This window comes from Alligator mississippiensis, chromosome 2 (assembly GCF_030867095.1).
Source record: "Alligator mississippiensis isolate rAllMis1 chromosome 2, rAllMis1, whole genome shotgun sequence".
NCBI lineage: Eukaryota > Metazoa > Chordata > Crocodylia > Alligatoridae > Alligator > Alligator mississippiensis.
In genome coordinates this window covers 2,967,728-2,988,878 of record NC_081825.1, presented here as the reverse complement: position 1 = coordinate 2,988,878, position 21,151 = coordinate 2,967,728, and the positions used below count along the sequence as shown (strand labels likewise).

General features: G+C 56.3%; 1 protein-coding gene across 3 annotated transcripts in view; it reads right to left on the bottom strand.

Annotated features, from left to right (window-relative positions):
• Positions 1-21,151, bottom strand: part of ADISSP (adipose secreted signaling protein) — a 73,818-nt gene that overhangs the window by 39,463 nt on the left and 13,204 nt on the right. For all 3 annotated transcript variants that reach the window (XM_014600981.3, XM_019498416.2, XM_059721404.1), the window contains one exon: positions 16,066-16,208. In XM_014600981.3, coding sequence (XP_014456467.1) covers positions 16,066-16,208 — 143 coding nt within the window. The remainder of the gene's footprint in view (positions 1-16,065; positions 16,209-21,151) is intronic.

The window sequence follows — 21,151 nt, the reverse complement described above, 5'->3', positions numbered from 1 at the left end:
AGAGTGCTGATCCTGCCTGGAGCAGGGGCTGGACTAGCGGTGACCTCCTGAAGGTCATTGCTAGTCCAGCTGTTCTAGGAGTCGATGCCCTCCCTTCTCCCTGGAGGATGCAAAAACAACCTAGGCGTCATGAGTTAGTCACGTCATTCAGCGTCCGCCTACGAGAGCAGTTAAGAGCAGCGCGAGAACCCACACAAAGGGGAACAAAACAACGGAGCCTCTGCCTGAGCAGACACCCACGTCGACACGGACCCGGACCGCCTTGCAGCACCTGGCCAGATGTTCGCGCTGCCCCCGGGCACCGTGCTCACAAAGCTCCTCTGACAGAAGCCGGTGGGGCTTCCTGTAGCTCTCAAACTTGAACGGTCTTTGACGAGCAACGAACTTAACCCAGTGGGAGGCCGCTGGCTTCAGCATCTGGGCAAAGCCGAAGGCTTCTGGAGAAAGCTGTGTTTTCAGGTAATGCACAGCTCCGTCTCCCCACTTGCTTCGTACTGTGACTCATGGCTGGGGAGGGGTTCAGCTCCATCCCTGGCCTGGGGAAGCAGAAGAGAAGACCGAGGGGGATTGAATAGCAGCCTTCACCTCCCTGCAGGAGGGCTGCAAAGAGGATGGAGCTGGGCTGTGCTCAGTGGTGACAGGTGACAGAAGGAGCAATGGGCTCAAACTGCAGCAAGAGAAGTTGAAGTTGGATATTAGGAACATCTTTCTCCCAAGGAGGGTGGTGAAGCACTGGAAACATTCTCCTAGAGAGGTGGTGCAGTCTCCATCCTTGGAGGTGTTTAAGACCCGGGTAGACAAAGCCTTGGCTGGGATGATAGTGTTGGGGCTGGTCCTGCTTGCAGCAGGGGGTTGGACTGGATGTGAGCTCCTGAGCTCCCTCCCAACCCTCACTGTCTATGCTTCCTATTGGAAATCTCTGGGTTTATGCCATGAATCCTGTTTGCACACCTAACAGAGCTAACACTGCGTGGCACCCTTGAAAGGATCTTGTGGGACCTTGGTTGAGCATCACTGCCATAGGCATTGGGTCTGGTAGCATGTGTGTCCTCCCGTAAAGCCTGCAAAAGGGCTGGGGGCTGACACTGTGGGACCAAAGTGGTCCCTCACATCCAAACCGAACGGCTCAGACTCAAACACCTATAAGGGAGAACAGGCCTCCGTTGCCAGCACAGGAAGAGGAAGCCTTTCAAGGGCATCACAAACACCCAAGAAGAGGCCTCAAGGGAGACTGCAGTCTCTCTCCCCTCCATCTCGAGTCTGCAATGAGGGGCTGCCCCCCAGTTTGGCCATCAGTTGTAGGCTGGCGTTGCAGCCGTACAAAGAGGCAACGTTGCAATCTCTTGATGCAGAAGAAGCTCTTGGGTTGTATGAGCAGGAATGACACTCACACATCAAGGGTAGCAATTCTCCCCTTCGGGTCAGCACTGGGGAGGCCTCCCCTGGAGTCCAGTGTCCAGTTTTAGGGCCTGCACTTCAAGAAGGATATAGAAAGTTTGAAAAGAGTCCAGCACAGAGCAACCAAAATGATCAGGGGCCTGGGAAGCAAGACTGATGGGGACAGGCTGGAAGAGTTGGGATGACTGAGTCTGGAGAAGAGAAGATTGAGGGGGATTTGATCAGTCTGCAGATCTCTGCAGGGCAATGGCATATGGTCTCTTCTCTGCAACTGCAAGGGACAAGAGTAGGAGCAATGGCTTCAAGCTGCAGCAGGGGAAACTGAGGCTGGAGATGAGGAGAAACTTTCTGACTGCGAGGGCAGTCAAGCACTGGAACAGGCCCCTAGAAATGTGGTGCAGTCTCCATCCCTGGATAAATCAGGATAAGATGTGCTCCTAGTGGGGATGTCCTATGGTCATTGCCCCTCATAAGAACATAAGAGCTGCCATGCCCTGGGTCAGGCCCCTCATCTGTCTTGCCAGGTCTCCTGTGTCCCACGGCAGCTGGAAGGGAGAGTGATTCCCCCGTTCTTCTCCCCCTTGCAGCCTCCAGCATTGAGGGTTTGCTGCAGGGGCCGTGCCCCTCGCTCCCTGCCCCAGAGCCCCCCATGCCCCCTTCCCCCCAGCACGTGTCCAAACCCTGGTGAATCCAGCTGAACTCCCAGCTCCCACATCTGGACTCCCAGCTCCCCCCACATCTGGACTTCCAGCTCCCCCCACATCTGGACGCTCAGCATCCGCAACATCTGGGTGCAACAAGTCCCATCCTTTAATGCCACACAGGGAGAAACAGAACTGCTTGGTATTCGTTTTAAACTGGCTGCCTTCTATGTTCATGCTGTGCCCTCTTGTTCTTGTCTAGTCAGAGACAGTTGATAATAAATCCCTAGTGATTTTCTCTTTGCCATTTGGCATTTTGTAAACCCTTCTCCTGCCCCTCCTCAAGCATCTCTCTTCTAAACTGAACAGGCCTGGCCTCTGCAGTCTCTCCTTATATAGAAACCCCTACATACTAACAATCATCCTTGTTCACAGAGTCACAGACAACGAGGGCTGAAGGGAGCTCAGGTCACATCTAGTGCAACCCCCTGCTCCAAGAAGGACCAGCCCCAAGTACATCATCCCAGCCAAGGCTTTCTCTAGCCAGTCTTAAACACCTCCAAGGATGGAAATGCCACCACCTCTCTGGGGAGCCTGTTCCAGTGCTTCACCACCCTCCTAGTGAGAAATTTGTTCCTAATATCCAACCTCAATGTCCCTTGCTGCAGCTTGAGCCCATTGCTCTTTCTGTCATCTGCCCCCACTGAGACCAGCCCAGCTCCATCCTCTTTGCAGCCCCCCTGCAGGGAGGTGAAGGCTGCTATTCAATCCCCCTCGGTCTGCTCTTCTGCACACTCAATCAGCCCACTTCCCTCATCCTCTCCTCACCAGTCCTGTCCCCCAGCCCCACGACCATTTTTGTTGCCCTCCACTGGACCTTCTCTAGCTCATCCATCAGGCGTAAATCCCTGGTCTTACAGGCAGTGCAGCTACATGAGCAGAGCAGGTGTAAATGGTGTTTCTCAGTCTGATGTGAAAGCGTGTCCGGTCCTCAAAGGGCTAAGAAACGTTGCAGTAGCAATTGGGTGGTGGCATCCGAGCTCTGGAGCTTGCAGGAGGTCCCCCAGCTGCCTTCCCAATGCAAACTGTTTCCATGTACGGTCTCTGCAGCTCTGGGTCACTCTGACCGGATGCCTCTTCTCCACTTAATGTCTGACTCATGGTTATGCTCTGCCTTTCTGTGCTCAACCAGCTCCAGAAGCCGCATCCCCGACCGGCACACCCAACCTCTCTCTCTGGCAGTCTCCATGCACAACTTGCTCATCGAGGTCCCGGGTGGACCCATACAGGGGGCTCAGACCTCGCTCCTGGGGAAAGTCCTGAGATGCAGCCACAAAAACATCACTGCATGTCAGGGAACCACCATGGGGATAGTGCAGGGAGGGCACAGCTGCCACGCAGGGCTGCATCGAAGCCGTGGCCACGTGGCTCGGTGGATGGCTAAGGAGAAAGGCAGGCTCCAGACTCCTTATGGAGAGAGGGGCAGGATTGGGGCATGAGGGGCCAGCACAGACCTACGCTTAGCTGCTGCCCATGCCTGATGCAACGAGGGCACCAAGGAGCCAAGGATCAGCAACTCCGTCTGCAACGAGGCAGCTGACAACTATGAGCCTGACCGAAATCCCATGCTCCAAACTCAGGTCGCCATCAAGCGGAGCAGGGGCTGTGTCAGGGGAGACCGTGTCGTGTTGCCCAGAGGTTGGACATGGGGGTTTTCTGGGCTGCTCTGCACTGGGGCTGATCCTGCCCCACAGGTGTGACCCCACAGGTCCCTTCCAGCCCCACGCATCTAGGATTTTACGATGATCCTCACTGCCAGCCTTCTGCCCCCCAAACTACCCAGGCAGCCAGCAACACTGCACAGGACACCAGTAAGCACTGCTATGTGTGCCTTCACTAGTCTCACCTTTCCCAGTACTCAAACTGGTGACGACAGGCAGGCAGGATGCAATAGCTAGCCCTCGCCACAGCCCCTCCATCTCTTCCACCATCCTCCCCTCCTCTCCCCACAACCTCTGAATGTGAGTTTATTCTCCACATAACCTCTTCACCCACTGCTCCTCTGGCCAGTAATCACCAAATCCCCTATCACGAATTGGAAGTCGAGGGTTTCTAGCTCTATTATAAAGCACCCGGCGCAGCCTGACATGCAGGAAATGAATTCAGTGCATCAGGACAAACCTTGCCTTGGCTTTTTCTACTTTTTAATCAAACCTGACCCTTGGAAAAGCTTTATCAGTAAAAGCCTTTATCTGTGCTTTTCTTTTCCTTCCCCATTCTAGTGACAGAAATAATAACCCGTATGGCAGTAATGAAACCCCACGGAGACAGCGCTTCGCAGAGGTCCGTTTACATGGGAACCTGCAAAAAGCCTGGACATTCATAGTGAAAGCAGCATCGATGCCCAGCTGAAAACTGATGTTACACCCAGGATGACTCTACGGGCTTTTCTTTTCTCCAAAGAAGCCAGAGCACGTGGATCTGAGCAACACACTGGTGTATTGGGATATTATCAACCAGGCAACATTACCAAGAGCAGAGGATACAAACACGCTCATGACTGGGTGGTGGGAGCCCCTTATAGCCCATCCCCGAGGTCGAGACCAGTTCCAGGCTCCCACCCCTATGGCTTTGTGCGGGGCAGTTTTATACGATCCATGTTCACACGTGTGAATTCCCACCCATTTCTTTGAGGCTCTCCTGGCCAGTAGATAAGGAGCCGGCACCCAAAAAGCACTGTAGGAACATCCCTCGGGTGCCGTCTTTTCCCCGGGGGCACCGTACAGGCTGCTTGAAGTGCGCTAGATGCCTCTGAGTCGGCTCCTCCCAGCCCTCGGTCCAGGTCCCTCCTGGGCACCACTGCACCGAGCCCAGCACTCAGCATCACCTCAAGCCCTTGGGCTTAATTGCCACCCAGGTGATAACTAACCCTCTCTTCTCCACACATCCAGCACTGGCTTCTGCAGCCGTGGAGGAGGAGACAAGGGTCCCCCATGCCAGACCATGGGGGTTTGCAAATAAGGCTACCGGCATCCTGGGCTGCAATGGCAGAAGTGGTGCCAGCAGATGCAGGGCAGTGATTCTTCCCCTCTATTCGGCACTGGGGAGGCCACATCTGGAGTCCGGTGTCCAGCTGTGGTCCCTACTACAGAAAGGATGTGGACGCATTGCAGAACTGACAATGAAAATGGTTGTGGGGCTGGGGGACCTGACTGGTGAGGAGAGGATGAGGAAAATGGGCTGATTGAGTGTGCAGAAGAGAAGACCGAGGGGGATTGAATAGCAGCCTTCACCTCCCTGCAGGGGGGCTGCAAAGAGGATGGAGCTGGGCTGGTCTCAGTGGGGGCAGATGACAGGACAAGGACGTGGGGTGATTTTTTAAAGCTACTCAGCAGACGCAGCCAGCCCGGAGAGCCGGTTCTTCCCCAGCACAGCAGACAGCCACGGCACCTGGGAGGCTGAGACGGCCCCGCTGGCCTGAGGAGCCAAAACAACAGCCGTGGAGAAGCGTGTCGATGAGCCGTTCCTCACCTGCCGCGTGCACGGAGCTGCCCGGGGAGACCGTGGCTCAGAGCGTACGGGTTGGGGGGAGAAGACAGAGAAAATGCCATTTCTCCCCCCTCCACCCCCTGCTGTGATTTCTGCCTTTGCTGAAAGCAGCAGCTCTCTCCTATTATTATTGGTGCCTGGCCCAGAGCCAAGGCAGAAGGATGGATGAGAGGAGTGGAGATCAATCTCTCTTCATTACCTCTGGGCTTGGCTTCTGGATGTTGTTTTTACATGGACTTGGCGATCAGCCCCACTGCGCTTTGCCTGGCTGTGCAGCTGCCCTTTTTTTGGATGCAAATAGCAATAGAATGGGCGCACATATCACATAAGCCCCTGGGAGACCCAGTCGGCTCCATCCCAGCTCTGTCGGAGGCAAGGAGACGGTCACACCACAAAAAGCAGCTTCCTTGCCTGGGAAAACAGGGAAAGATTCTTGCAGGGGATGAAAATCAAGCTAAGAAACACGCTGGCTAGGACCACATGTTGCATTTGTCCAAGTTGTGGCTGTGTTTGTCCCAGAACAGAGATATCCTGGGATTGGTGCGTACACACATCACCCTTGCTGCTGGGCTTAGCCAGGGGCTGAATGCACTGCCGCTTTCCTGGCACAGATTCAATCCTGGGATAACTGTTTGTTCAGATGCACCTTGTGATGTCCTGGGATAGACCATTAGCGCTTCTTATCCTGTGAACCTTTTTAGGATATATCCCGAGATAACAGATGCAGATGTCTGAACGACTGCACTTTGCCCTGGGATATCATTTATCCCCTGAACAAAACTGCATGAGTAGGAGCATTGCCACCAAGTGAAGAGCAGTGATTCTTCCCCTCTATTCAGCACTGGGGAGGCCACATCTGGAGTCCTGCGTCCAGCTGTGGGCCCCACTACAGAAAGGATGTGGACACATTGGAGAACTGGCAATGAAAATGGTTGTGGGCTGGGGGACAGGACTGGTGAGGAAAGGCGGAGGGAAATGGGCTGATTTAGCCTGCAGAAGAGAAGACCGAGGGGGATTGAATAGCAGCCTTCACCTCCCTGCAGGGGGGCTGCAAAGAGGATGGAGCTGGGCTGTTGTCAGCCCACACCCTCAACCCTCAGCTCCCCTAAAGCAGCCCCTTCCTGCTCCATCTGAATAGGACAACGAGCCGCCTGTCCCCATGAGCCAGCAGAGACCCTGAACCCTTGCCCAGGTGGATTAGCACCTACTAGCAGATAGGGATGTGCCAGGCAGACGCCACCACAAATTCCTATCCAGTTTCCGAGCCTGACCACCTGCTGCTTCTGGTTGTGATGCAAAGGTACAGAGGCAGAAGCAGCAGATGGTCAGAAAGGTACGGCTCCCCTGAAGGTACAGCTTCACATCCAAGAGCAACGGGAGATTCCCTGCACCGCAGTTCGCCCTGGTGCTTCCTAAAGAGATGAGAAGAGCCATCATGGTGCCTGCCTTGAAGGCCCAGCGGCTGGGAGCAGAGGGCAGAGCCCAGCAGGTGCCTTGCACGGCGGATGTGGTGCTTCCTAACCCCACCTCTGTTGCGAGGCACTGGCTTCCCAGGAGGATCCATAGAAAAGCATCAGCAACGAGTGCCAAGAGGAGCTGGAGGTGGGGGGCCAGCCACAGTGTGTGCAAACATTTTCCCAGCCATCGAAGGCCAGATATGAACGGGCCCCATGCCGTCCTCCTGTGCAGCTGGGGACCCGGGGGACTCGCTTCTTATGACCTTCACCTTACCGGGCTTCCTCGCCGTCTCTGTGGACACAGCAACGCCCTTGGCCTCTAGACAGAGCCTCTGGCCTCACATCCCACGGGGCTGCAGCTGATCAGGGTAGGGCTGCTGCCAAGGAGGAGGGGAAAGGCTCACGGGATGCTCTTTCCAGCCCAAATAAAGCAGGTTTCATGCTAAAACCAGCACCTGAGCTGGGGTTGGCTTTGCAGAGACATCCAACCCCACTGCTCAGACTGTGGGGCTTTGCTTCTCCCATCACAGCAAGGGTTGTTTCAAGCTCTCCTTCCCTACAAACCAACCCAGCCAGCGCCTCCATCCTCCTCCTCTAACCAGATCTGCATTGGGGTGGGATGCGCGACGGAGCAACCAGATTCAACACTGGACAATGCCACCCATGTCCATACGGGTCATTTAGCCCCTCGAGACCACAAGCAGAGGATATGTAATAAATCACACACGCTTCTGCAGTAAAACAAAGACTCCAAGCCATGAAAAACCATCTACTCCAGAACGATACCCGGCTGGATCTTCAATGCTGAACACAATGATGCAAATATGCACGCGTTAAGGTCTGGGTCCAACGTATGCTTTCAAGTCTTGCTGCTTTGCTCTTCAATGGCACGTGAGACCGTCCTCTGAAACAGCTTTGCCCAACAGGCCCGAAGAATATCATAGCCATATAATACGGTGCCCGGTTCTGGTCCCCGCACCTCCAACAGGATCTAGAAGAACTAGAAAAAGGCAGCGAGGATGAAGAGGGGTGTGGAGGGGCTTCCGGATGAGGAGAGACTGCAGAGGCCAGGTCCGGTAAGCTTAGAAAAGAGATACTGGAAGGGAGACATGATAAAAGTTTGCAGAATACCAAATGGGGAAGAGAAAGCCGCTAGGGATTTATTATTGACAGTCTCTCAGCAGACAAGAACAAGGGGTCAGGGAGTGAAAAGAGCAGCCAGCAGTTTAAATTAGCACAAGGAAGTTCTCTTTCTCCAGCGCGGCATTAAAGTGAAGGCAGACGTGGGAGCTGAGACCTCGGCTGGGTTCACCGGGGCTCAGACACATGCTGGGAGGAAAGGGGCATCGGTGGCTCTGGGGAAGGGAGTAAGGGGCACGGCCTCTGCAGCAGACCCTCAACGTTGGAGCCTGCAGGGGGGAGAGGAAGAGGGGAAAACCCTGCTCAGCCCTGGGCCGTGTCCCTTCCAGCCGCCGTGGGACACCGTGGACTGGGCATGGCGGGTCTTACGTCCTTATGCAAAAGCAACAAGCATGAAGGGATGAAAAAGCTCTTCGAGGAAACTGGGAACACAGGAACAAAACTTCTTCATGCCAAGAAAGAAGACGGGGGAGGAAAGAGAAGAAAATTAAGCAATGCAGAAAATATAGTCATTGGTTCCTCCCTTTATGCCCTGTTGCGTTCATGCTTAACGAGAGGCATCAATAATGCAAGAGAGAACAAGGCCCGCAATCAGGCTGGTATTTGGATGAAACATGGATAATTGGCTTTTATTTCAGTCCTCCCAAACACTGCACCAGCAGTTTCGGCATGGGTGGGGGAAAGAGACTATTATCCTAATGCAATCTTCCATCTTCCAGCGCGAGGGGGCTTGTGACAGCAACCGGCAGAATCTGCCTGGAGGCAGCCGTACAACGAGATCTACATTGCAGAGACGCGGGGCTGGAAGGGGCCTGGCACAGGTCACATCCAGTCCAGCCCCTGCCAGAGGCAGGATCAGCCCTGTGCAAAGCATCCCAGATGCATCCATCATCTAAACTCGCCGTCAGCCCTGACAGACATCACACCCGACCATGCCACAGGGAAAGCAGGGGGAACAGCTTGAGGGTCCACAAGGGTCCTCTCTCCTGGGTGCCACAGGCCGAGAAGAGCCTTTCTCCCACCTACCCATCATAACACCCCCTGGGCTCATGCCCAAAGCCTGCACTGGCCATGCCAACCCCTTCTCACAGAGCCACGGCTGCCTGTAGAGAAGCAAGGGGACACTCATAGGCTGCTGGCAACTGTTTTCTTCCCTCCTTCCTCCTTTTCCACCACCACCTTAGTCGACTTGTTGTCTGCTGGTGCCCTGGAAATGTTGCCGGCCAGCCGGTGACCTTGACAAAGGTCCTCGCTGCCATAGCATCGCCAGCAAGAAAGGGGCAGGGCACGGTCCACTCCTTCCAGAGCAAAGACTAAATCCTCTTTGGTGTACTTGCAGATGAGCTCTCAAGCCAGGGCAGATGGCAGCATCCCTAACCCTAACCCTTCACCAACACCCTTTGTGCCCCGCTTCCCGTGCATAAGAGCAGCAGCAGCAAGGGGACCACTGGAAAGAGCAATGCCCTACAGATATGTTTTTAGACCAACCCAGGTAGGAAATGCAGAGCTGCTTTCCCAACACAAAAGCTGGGAGATAGCAAAATCTTCCTCGTTCTGGAGCAACCTGCCCCTTGGAGAGCGGTGCGTTCAGTTTGAATCCTTTTAGCTTGCATTGCAGTAGCTTTTGTCCGACCCTCGCTGCATTAGCTCGAAGTGGCGCCACGTTGGCATAAGTGAGGCTACAGGGAGGGGTATAAAAGGAACCAAGTCACAGGCAGGAGAAACTAATTGAAAAGTCCAGCCTGTGTGAAGCGGTGATGGTCCAGGAATTGTGTCAGAGGCAAGGGTTTTTGGGGGCAATCTCTTTGGAATCGGAGACTCATAGAAAATGAGGGGTGGAGGAGGTCACATCCAGTCCAACCCCCTGCTCCAAGCAGGACCAGCCCCAACTACATCATCCCAGACAAGGCTTTGTCTACCCAGGTCTTAAAAACCACCAAGGATGGAGATTACTCTGTGGGTAGACTCTTCTATTGCCCCAGCTGCATGGCTGGCAGGAAGTTGCACAAGCTTTCAAGTCAACATCACGTCTGAGAGAAGAAATTTCTCTTCTTCATTGGCTAGCAAAATTCATAATTTAACACAAATGTATATCCAGATATGTTTCATAGACATTAGGGCTGGAAGGCATTGTGGAAGATCATCGAGTCCAGCCCCCTGCCCAAAGGGCAGGACGTAAGCTGGGGTCATAGGATCCCAGCAAGATAAGCATCCAGTTTCATCTTGAAGGTGTTCAATGAAGGCGCTTGAACGACCTCCGGTGGCAGGCTGTTCCAGACCTTGGGGGCTCGGACAGTAAAGAAATTCTTCCTTGTGTCCGTCCTGAAACGGTCTTGCAAGAGTTTATAACCGTTCGACCTCGTCATCCCTTGGGGTGCTCTGGTGAACAAACGTTCCCCCAGATACTGGTGGTCCCCCCTGATAAACTTATAGGTGGCCACCAGATCAGCCCTGAGCCTGCGCTTTTCCAGGCTAAAGAGCCCCAGGGCTCTCAGCCTGTCATCGTAGGGTCTGCTTCCCTGACCCCTGATCATGCACGTGGCTCTTCTCTGGACTCTCTCAAGCTTCTCCACATCCTTTTTGAATTGTGGAGCCCAAAACTGGACGCAGTACTCCAGCTGCGGCCTCACTAAGGCCGAGTACAAGGGGAGAATGACGTCCCGGGATTTGCTTGAGAAGCATCTATGGATGCAAGCCAGCGTTTTGGTCGCTTTACTAGCCGCAGCATCGCATTGCAGGCTCATGTTCATCTTGTGGTCAATGATGACCCCCAAGTCACTCTCGTCCGTAGCGCTAGCCAGCATAGCACTGCCGAGCCTATAAGGATGCTGCAGGTTTTTCCTCCCAAGGTGGAGAACCTTGCATTTATCGGTGTTAAACAACATCAGGTTCTTGTCTGCCCATTTCCTGAACCTGCCCAGGTCAGCCTGAATCACCTCCTGTCCTCAGGTGTGGATGCTTTGCTGCAAAGTTTGGTGTCGTCGGTGAACTTGGCCAGCCCGCTTCTGACACCAATGTCCATATCATGGATGAAGATGTTGAACAGTATGGGTCCAAGGACAGAGCCCTGGGGGACCCCACTGGTCACAGGACACCACGACGATTGACTTCCATCAATTACTACCCTCTGGGTCCGACAACGGAGCCAATTCCCCAGCCAGCAGATCGTGGTGGACCCAAGGCAACAATTGGCCAGTTTCGCCAAGAGGTGATCAAGGGACACCAGATCGAAGGCTTTTTTGAAGTCAAGATATATGACATCAATCTCTTCTCCCTTGTCCAGGTGATAGGTCACCTGGTCGTAGAAGAAAATGAGACTGGTCAAGCAAGATCAACCTGCAACAAACCCATGCTGGCTATCCCTCAGGTTGTTGGCGTCAGCCAGTCCATTAAGGATGGCCTCTTTAACAAACTTTTCCAAGACCTTCCCCTGGATAGAAGTCAGGGTGATGGGCCTGTAGTTTGCCGGATCCACTTTCCTCCCTTTCTTGAAGATAGGTACCACATTGGCCTTCCTCCAGTCTTCGGGCACTTCCCCAGAGCGCCAGGAGCTCTCGAAGACCCGTGCCAGGGGCTGGGCTATGATGCTCGCCAGCACCCCGAGTACCCTGGGGTGTAAAACGCCAGGGCCGGCTGACTTGAAGGTGTCCAGCCTCTTATGGTGTTCCTCCACGAGGTCAGCTTTCATGGAGGGCAAGGAGTCTCCCTCACCTGGGCCATCCTGTCCCATCCCGTCCCATAATGGGCTGCGGTGTCCCATGGGACTGGTGAAAGTCCGACGCAAAGTACCCATTTGGGGAAGTTGGCTTTTTCCTGGGCGTCAGTTGTCAGTTGTCCCACCTGGTTTAGCAGGGCCCAATGTTGCCCCTGCTTTTCCTCCGGCTCCCCACATATCTGAAAAAGGACTTTTTATTGTCCCTGATACTCAAAGCTAATTGGAGTTCAGTCCCAGCCTTGGCTTTCCTGGTTTGCTCCCTGCAGGTCCGGACCAGTGCAGAGTATTCCTCCTTGGAGGTGGATCCCGTCCTCCATCCTTTGTAGGTCTTTCTTTTTTGTCTTCTTCATTAGCTAGCAATATGCATACCCAGATAATTCTAATGAGGTTTGGTTTTGATTGCAATGGTCCTACTATGGGTGTTATACCCCACTATGGGCATGCCCCAGGCTTCTGGGCTTTCCTGGTTGCAGCAAAGGGTTGAGGATGGAAATTTATTCCCCCTCTGCTGCTCCATGTGTTGGGGTTTTTATACGGCTCTCTCAGAGGTGCTGGGTGCTGCTGCAGCCCAGGCTGGGGATGGGGCTGGGCTGTGCCAATGCTCCTGCTGGCACCAGCCCCGCAGGGTCCTGGCTGGAGGGTCTTGCTCCTGCGCTCAGGCTCAGCCCCACGCTGCACTGGGGCAGAAAGGGATTTCCCTCCTCCTCAGACTGGTCCGCACTGGGGGGGTTTGCCTTCCTCTGCAGCAGGGGCATGGCCTCTGCCTTTGATCTCTCAGATATATATTAGTAGCTGCATCTTATGAGCCGTCCAGGCTGATGGAGGAAGGGAGAAAGACAGGTAAAACTAGAAATGTCGAGAGAGGCGAGCAACGCATTCCAACCACACCACACCCAACGCTTCATCTAAGTGCATCAACCAGCCCCAGGAAGAGACTCAGCGCAGAGGCTTGCACCTGGCTAGCACGGTGGTTCACAAGCTCCTCGGACTCCCGACCCTGCCAGAAAACGCCAGCTCTTTGCTTCCCCTTGTTTCTTGCCTAGGGAAAGACATTACAGCAATTGGGCTGTTGCAAAGACCTCGGCGAGATGCAACAAGGCAGAGCACTTCTGCCGCTCTGGATCCCTGCTGGGTTTATCCTGTGAACCACGTGCAGGTGTTTGCACACCCAGCACTGCTCACTTTGCACAGCACCCTCGAAAGGCTCTGTTGGCACTCTGGCTGGCAATCACTAAGCTAAGATGAGGCCCTTGGATCCATTCACGGCTGCCAGTTGCTGCAAGAGATGCAAAACGCACGCATGCAAAACCAGATGGTTTTATTAGTGGGTCAAAGCTATTGACAGAACCATTTGCCGATATGAATTACAGGAATTCATGAGAGCAAAGTCTGGAGTCCAGCAATAAACACGAGCGCGCAGGGCCAGCAGGAGAGATGTATTACGCACACATGCACCAGTCAAAGGCTTTCCTTTGGGTGCTGCAGAGACCCCAAGCCAAAGCTGTGCCCCCACTGCAAAGGAAGGCAACCCCCACCCCAGTCCAGACCAGTCTGAGCAGGGGGAAGATCCCCTCCTGCCCCTAGCGTCCCCTCACTTTTCCCAGCCCCCAATGGCTTTCCTTCCCTGCTTCACACCTGGGGAAACTGAGGCACGGCGCAGTTAATGACTGCGGGGTGGAGCCAGGACGCGCACCCCAAGTCCCGTGTTATCCACGAGGCAGGATAGCGCCTCCCAGCTCTGCTTGGGTGCTTGCTTGGCCCGGGAGAGCGCTGAATGCTCCTGATGAAGCTGCGGCTGCCCTCTGCTCTGTCAGGATGTGGGGAAGAGCGGTAGGGGCCTGGCCAAGAAGAGGAGACCCCCCCCTGCCCATGGCTTAGAGAAGAAAGCAGTATTTTTGCCCACCTTCTTCCACCTGAAGACTAATCACAGGCAGCCTAGGGCCTGAGCAGCGCCAAAACAAACCGTAAATGGGATATCAGCGATGAGGCAGGCCACGCAGTGACAGATCCCCGAGCAGATAGTCCAGCGGCCAGCCCTGCAAGGGTCAAGGCACCACGAGGGAACTGAAGGTGCCAGACGCATTAAAACCGGGAAGCGAAAACAAGTGGAAGGTGCAGGTGCCGCCAGGTCCCGCTGCACCAGAGGAGGAAGATGACGGGGCAGGAGGAAGAGAGCTCGGGTAGCCGGGCAGGGGGAGGAAAAGCTGACGGTCTCTCTAAAAAAGCAAGGAACGGCTCGAGGTTGGACTGCCACTCGCCGTCGATGCTGCACGCCGGGGGGAAGCAGCTGCTGGCAGACGATCCAGCGCTGCATGCGCGCCGGCAGCATTCAGTGAACCGTAGGGCTGGCAGGGACCTGCAGGATCAGCCCCGTCCAAACCAGCCCAGACAAACCCCGTGTCCAAGACGACACAGTCACCCCTGACACAGCCCCAGGCATCGCCCCCGCCCCGGGATACAGCTGGATCCTGCTGCTGCCAAGAGGGTTAACAGACGCTCCAGAGACCCCAGGCCAGGCCAGGCCCCTGCTGCAGAGGAAGGCAAAACTCCCCAGTAAGACCAGTCTGAGCAGGGGGGGAAATCCCTTCCTGCCCCAGTGCAGTGTGGGTGCAGGGGCAGGACCCTCCAGCCAGGACTCTGCAGGGTTGGTGCCAGCAGGAGCACTGGCACAGCCCAGCCCCATCCCCAGCCCGGGCTGCAGCAGCACCTCAGTTGTCCTTGTCCATCCATCAAGCCACATCAACTGGAGACAAACGAAGTGGGAGGGCTGACATGCCAGAGTCCTTTTGGGAAGGGCTACGGGCGCTGAAAGCAGAACTGCCCCCTGCGCAAGGCACTGCATGGGGATTCAGGCAAACTGGAGAGGGGGCCAAGCACCCAGCTCTGCCACTACTGCCATGCCTGACCCTTGGCAAGTCCCTTCACCCTCCAGCTGACTGTAGAGAGGACAGCAGTGAGTTCCCTCCTGCAGGACAACCACGCTGAGGGCTGGGGCGGCTCGGATGCTATGACAATGGTGGGAGACCTTGCAGGTAGTTTGGTGCATCAGCTCCCATAGCTGAGCAGTTGGCCATAGAAAGGCCCCTGCTTTAATAGCTCACTGCCCCCCTTCCCACCACCGCTCTTCCCTCGTGTGACCCAGCACAGCTGCTCTCGGCCAGCTCGTTTCCTCCCAGGAGGCTGGCGAGCGCTCACCCACGGCAGCAAGAAACTACCCTCAGCATCCTGCCAGCATCCAACCAGGGTCTCTGCCCCCCTCCAGATAGGCAAAGGGGCCATCCTAGCACAGCCACATGCCCCGGCCTCCCAAAGGGACCACACTTGGAGAACCCCCCCCAAGACACCGGCAGCAGCAGGGCTGAGGGAGCCTGCACAGAAGAGCCGGAGCCCTGGGGAGGACCTTTTGGCTCCTCCACTGCCCTAAAAGACATCGTTCCCATCCTGCTCTCTCCATCCACTCGCCCTCAGATCCCTCTCCAGCTGTCATACTGGCCCTCCTTTTACAAAGGTACCCCCCTCTCCCCCCCACTGAACTGTAGCATCACCTGGGGCAAATCACTGAAACCCCATGCCTCAGTTTCCCCCCAGAAGGCACCGCACGCCCCTAAACAGCCCCTTTCCACGGTGTCTAGATACACTGTGAAAGCTGTTGAAGCTGCAGGGTGGGATGGAGGGCAAGAGTCTTACCACAGGACTGCACTTTGTTGCATATGACATGCCCTCAAATAAGACACGTGCCTTATTTTTTTGAAGGGTAAAATGAAGAGAGGAGGGGAAAAAAAAAATCTTTCCTTGAAAATACCGGTAAGTCGCAATAGGTAAGTGAGAGGCAGCAGCTAAAGACCCCGGCGTGTTCGCTGTGCTGCTCTCCCCGGAGCATCTTTCCTTTCTCCCATCCTTGGGGCTTAAACAGCAGAAAAGGTTATCACCGTATTTCCTGGTTTACAATGCACACCCAAATTTCCCACAGCCCATTTTTGGAAGAGGTTTGTGTTGTAGGTGAGAAAACGTGGTGTTATGTCTGCTGGCCGGAGGGGGCCCCCATTAAAGCTACTTGATTTGGGGGCTAAGGCCCTTTGTAACGGAGACTCTACAAGCTACCACGCTGCTCCACCTCCCCGCGCAGACACCCCGAGCTCGGCCTCGTGCCCCCCGCGGGTCTCACCTTGACCAGGAAGTTCCCATCCTTCTCCTGGGTGACCATAACCACCGAGTCGTGGAGCTTCTCGTCGAAGTGCACGTGGCTGTGGGCTCCCTCCGGGGGGTGGCTGGGGGCAAAGCGCACCCCGCCACCCTTCGCCTTCACACCTGCCGGGAGAAGACACACCTGTGAGCACAACCTCGTTCCCTTTGGGGGTCCACAACCCCCAGCCACCCCGCAGCAGGAACAAGCACCAGGGCCAAGTGACCAGTGGGCTCTGCCACGGGACGAAGGCGCAGGCAGCAGCAAGGCAGTGACCTTGCAAGTCTGTGCATGGAGCAGAGCTTTTCCCACCAGGGTCCCTAGCACTTGTGACCCTAAAGCCATGTTGTGGGATTGTTAACAAAATGGGAAGTATCACGACGCCCTGTTATAAATCCCCGGGGCGGCCACACCTTGAACATGATGCCCAGCTCTGGTCCCCACCGCTGCAAAAGGAGGAAGAACTGGAGAAGATGCAGAGAAGGGCAGCGAGGAGGATGAAAGCTATGGAGGGGATTTCATAGGAAGCCAGGCCTGGTTAGTTTAGAAAAGAGATGCTTGCGGGGGACCACGATCGGAGTTGACAACACAATAAATAGGGAAGAGAAAGCAGCGAGGGATTTATTATTGCCTGTCTCCCACCAGACAAGAATGAGGGACACAGCACGAGCCCAGCAGGCCGGCAGTTTAAAACTAACAAAGGGAAGTTGTTCTTCCCTGCAGCGTGCTCCAGTTCTTCTTCCCCGGCCTGCTTCCAACCCAGATGCTCCAGCTGCACTGCTCAGCATGGACCATGCGGCTGGGGCTGGGGAGAGCGATTTCACCCCCCTACCCTGCATCCTGGAAGCCTGCGCGCCTTAGGCGCACAGCTGCGCTCCCAATCGCCTTGGGCATCCTGTAGCAGAGCTGGGCAGATGGAGGTGGCAATCCCCTGTATCGGCATCAGCTCCCCCTGCCCCGATCCCATCCCCAAGCTGGAGCATGGGGGTCCCTGAGCTGCCTTGGCTTGTGAGATTCACCCACTGGTTTCACCGAGACCCCAGGATCTTAATTTCCAGCTGGGATTGAAGCCTCCAAAAGCCCAGAGGCCGGTGCTGCCTGCCCTTGGCTGAGATGGGATGGGATGGTACTGATGCCCTGTGGGTGCCAACACACCCCACGCAGCTAGGATGGCGTGGCAGATCATGGAGGGGACGGGGGATCAGGCAAAGAGCAGGTGGAGAGCAAAGAGCAAAACGCGCCCATTATGGTCACGGTCAAAGACAAGGTCAAACCCCACCCCAAGCTGATGTGGAAGAACCAGACCAGAAGACCGAGAAGCAGCAGGGAAAAAATGCTGCCTCCAGGCCAGGTGAAGGTCTCGGCCTGGGGCTGACACAGACTAGATCACGGGACATTTCTGGCCCCCAAATCTAGGCGCCCCCAGCGCTCGCTCTTGGGCTTTGCCACCGGTTCTGCCTGTTGTTCCTCCCTGCGAAGTCAAACGGTACAAAAGGCAACTGCAAAACCTGCCAGCGAAATTGCCTGCTCATTCCCAGCCTCCCGCTGGAAACCCGGGCCCTGAGAAGCTGCTCGCCGTTATTGTTTAGCAGCTACAAAGGCAGCGTATAAAAGCGCCCTTGGAAACACAAAAGCCCTGTGCCGCGCCGCCAGGGCGACGAGCAGCTCATCTCCCAGCGTGGCGCTCGCCGAGCGGACACGGCCAAGGCAAGCCTTTGCCCAAGGGAATAATTCCCTTTCCCCTCATGCCACGTTCCAGCTGCTGAAACAACTGTGTTAGGTTAAATCAGAAGCCGAGCTGTTAACAGCAAAGCCAGATCCTGCACTCAGGACGGAGCAATCCCTGGCTGGGGGCGATGGGCTGGGCAGCAGCTCTGCAGAAAAGGACCTGGGGGGGACAGGGGACAAGAAGATGAACAGGAGCCAAGAGAGAGAAGCAGAGACTGCAGCACCGATGACTGCGGGGAGAAAAACTCCTGATACAGCCGGAAACACCTCCATCCCAGCCTTGATGCCACGGCTGTGCCAGACCCAGAGAATCACCCCGGCCACCTCCACGGCACGGCTGCATCCCAGCGCGAAGGAGCCACGAGACGGCAGAGAGGAGGACGCGGAGCAGTGGCCTGACGTTGCAGCGAAGCAGGTTTCAACAGGAGATCAGGAAACACGTGTTCCCCGGCACAGCAGGGAGGCCACGAGAGAGATGCCAGGGAAGCAGAGGGACTCTCCATCACTGGAGGTGTTCAAGGAGAGGGTGGAGCTTCTGGGAGTAGATAGCAGATCAGGCAGGGAGTAGGAAACAGAGCAGCAGAGCAAGGAGGGAGCACAGAGCAGGGAGTAGAAAACAGCAGCGGGTCAGGCAGGGGAGCAGAAAGCGGAGCAGCAGGGAGCACGGGACCTGAAACAGAAAGCAGGGCAGCAGGTCAGGGAGGGAACACTGGGAGGGGAGCAGAAAGCAGAGCAGCCATCAAGCTGGGAGCAGAAAAGCGGAGCGGCGGATCAGGCAGGGAGCAGAAAGCAGAGCAGCTGGCTTGGGAAGGGGAGGCCGAGCACGGGGCAGGAGCTGGCAGGCGCCCGGGGGGTCGTGCCTGGCAGGGACCCGCAGGGTCACATCCAGTCCAAGCCATGCCTTCACTGGCTGCAAGTAGGGCAGCGCCAACTGCTTTACCAGCAATTGCAGCAACCAAGTCACAGAGCCCTGGGCATTTAACAAGCTGGATAACAAAACACAGCATCGCGTTAGCTCCTGGCATCTGCTGAGCCAGGACCCTTGCTGGCTCTGCCCGAAGCGCTCTCACAGCAGGTACAAAGGGAAGGTGGGAAGAGGAGTTATGTGTTAAGAGGCAGGAAGCCAAGGGGAATTTCTATTGCTGGAGGTCTGGGTCCGGGTTTCAATGCACAGATACGGAGCCCTTCCCTCAAGTGTCCATGCTCAAAGGCAGTGGCTTTCAACCTTTGTGGTCCCTAAAAAAATTTTGAATGGAGGTGTGGATCCCTTTGAATGGCAAGTGTGGGTATGCCCTACTTCTGGTTGATGCCATGCTCCGGTGCAGGCGGGGGGTGATGGGCTGGGTAGCAGCTGTGCAGAAAAAGACCTGGGGGGACAGGGGACAAGAAGCTGAACAGGAGCCAGCAGTGTGCCCTTGTGCCAAGAAGGCTAAGGGCATCCGGGGCTGCATTGGTAGGAGCGTTGCAGCAGATGGAGGGACACGATTCTTCCCCTCAATTCAGCACTGGGGAGGCCACATCTGGAGTCCTGCATCCAGCTGTGGCCCCCCACTACAGAAGGATGTGGACACATTGGAGAGAGTCTGGAGGAGGGCAACGAAAATGGGGGGGGGGGGGGGGGGGGGGGGCTGGGGGACATGTCTTGTGAGGAGAGCAAGGGGTAGCACCCCAAGACATTAAAGGGGCACCATCCAACGGCCCCCCCCAGAGCAGGAGACACCTGCCATCTCCCCCTTCCCAACTGCCGGACAGCAAAGGAGCACAAGGAGGAAGCAGATGGCAAAGCATCCCTGGAGCCTTCTGCCCACTATCCTGCATGGCGCTCGGCACGGAGCAGAGCCCCACGGCACACACAGGCTGACCCTATCCATCCACCCCAACAAGCAGCCGTCCCTCCTGCACACCCAGGCCACCAAGGCAGCGAGACCCCAGACCAAGCCTCTCCACACGTCCCAGTTCTGACTGCCCGCGGTGCCAAGAAGCCATGAAACGCACCTGCTTTGGGAGCTCCAGAGAGCGGCCCCAACTCTGACACCGATGGCACGAGTAACCTTGAGCAAGTCCCTTTGCCCCAAGGCCTGGCTGGGCAACACATTCGGATCACAGCTGCCAGGTTCACACCCCCCCGCAGCCAGTCCTAACCCTTCCACACAAAGCCTTCGCATGCCTGCAGCCCCCACCCAGCCAAAAGAGGGGCCACGTGGTGTCCACGTGCTTCTCCAGGCAGGGTCCGGCCCGGCGTGAGTCAGCCCCAAACTCGCTCGCTCAGATTAGAAATGCAATTACCTGCATCTGGTTCATGAGATGGGTGGAGGGAGGCGGGGGGGACTCAGATGCCTGCTCCTGGGAGCAGCTGCCTGTGAAGGGCAGAGATGGATCCAAGACGGTGCCACCCCCTAGCCCAGATCCCGGGCACAGCCCACTCCAGCATTGCGGCGTCATCTCGGGGCAAGTGCTGTGGAGCTGGCCGAGGGCACGGGCCCCTCCAAGCCTAGCAGCCCCCTGGGCCAGCATGGCACAGGCTGCAGCCAGCAGCTAACAAGGGAGGGATGGACATCGCACCATGTCCGGCCCCAGCCATTCAGCCAGGAGCAACTTTTATCACATCCCCAATCAGGACTCGAACTTGTGCCCTGGAGCAGCACCAAGCTACCTCCCATTCTCCGCCCGGCCTCTGCTCCTCCCCAGGGGCTCCTGGCTTCCAGGCAGCACCTCTGAGACCCGTCCCTGGCTGGCAGGGGACGAGGAGCACCCCCAAGCTCCAAAGGGTCCAGCTAGCAGGGCGTGAACAGGGCACTCCTTGGAGAAAAGACACAGCAAAGCCCCTCCACATTGCTTTCCTCCATCTCCTCAGCCCCAGCAGAGGCAGGAGGCAGAGCTGTTGCCCCTCCCCAGACACCAGCAACGGAGGCTGTGGGTCCCTGGGAAGCCCACGGGGGTCTCTGCCGACATCCCACATCCGAGTGAGTGACCTCTGGGGCTGGAGGGAGCAGAGCCCCCATGGTCCCAGCCAGGAGGAGGCAGTAAGAGCCCAGGATGGGGGGAGAAGATGGGTACGGGGATTGCAGGAGCACCCACCCACCCACCCACCCCGTAGGTGACTCGAGAGCCTGCGTCAACCCCTCCAGCCCCCGGAGTTTGCAGCACACAAGAGTGCAAGAGCAAGGGAACAGGGACACTGCCACCCCGCCCCACCTCACCCACAGCCCCCGTCCATGACCTGCTGCCTCCCCCCAGACACAGGGCAGAGCTGCTGCCTGCACTCCCAGCCCCTCTCTGTCTCCGGAGTCACTCAAGTTGCCGCAAGGAGGAGAAAAATAAAATACCTCTCAAGTGCCCA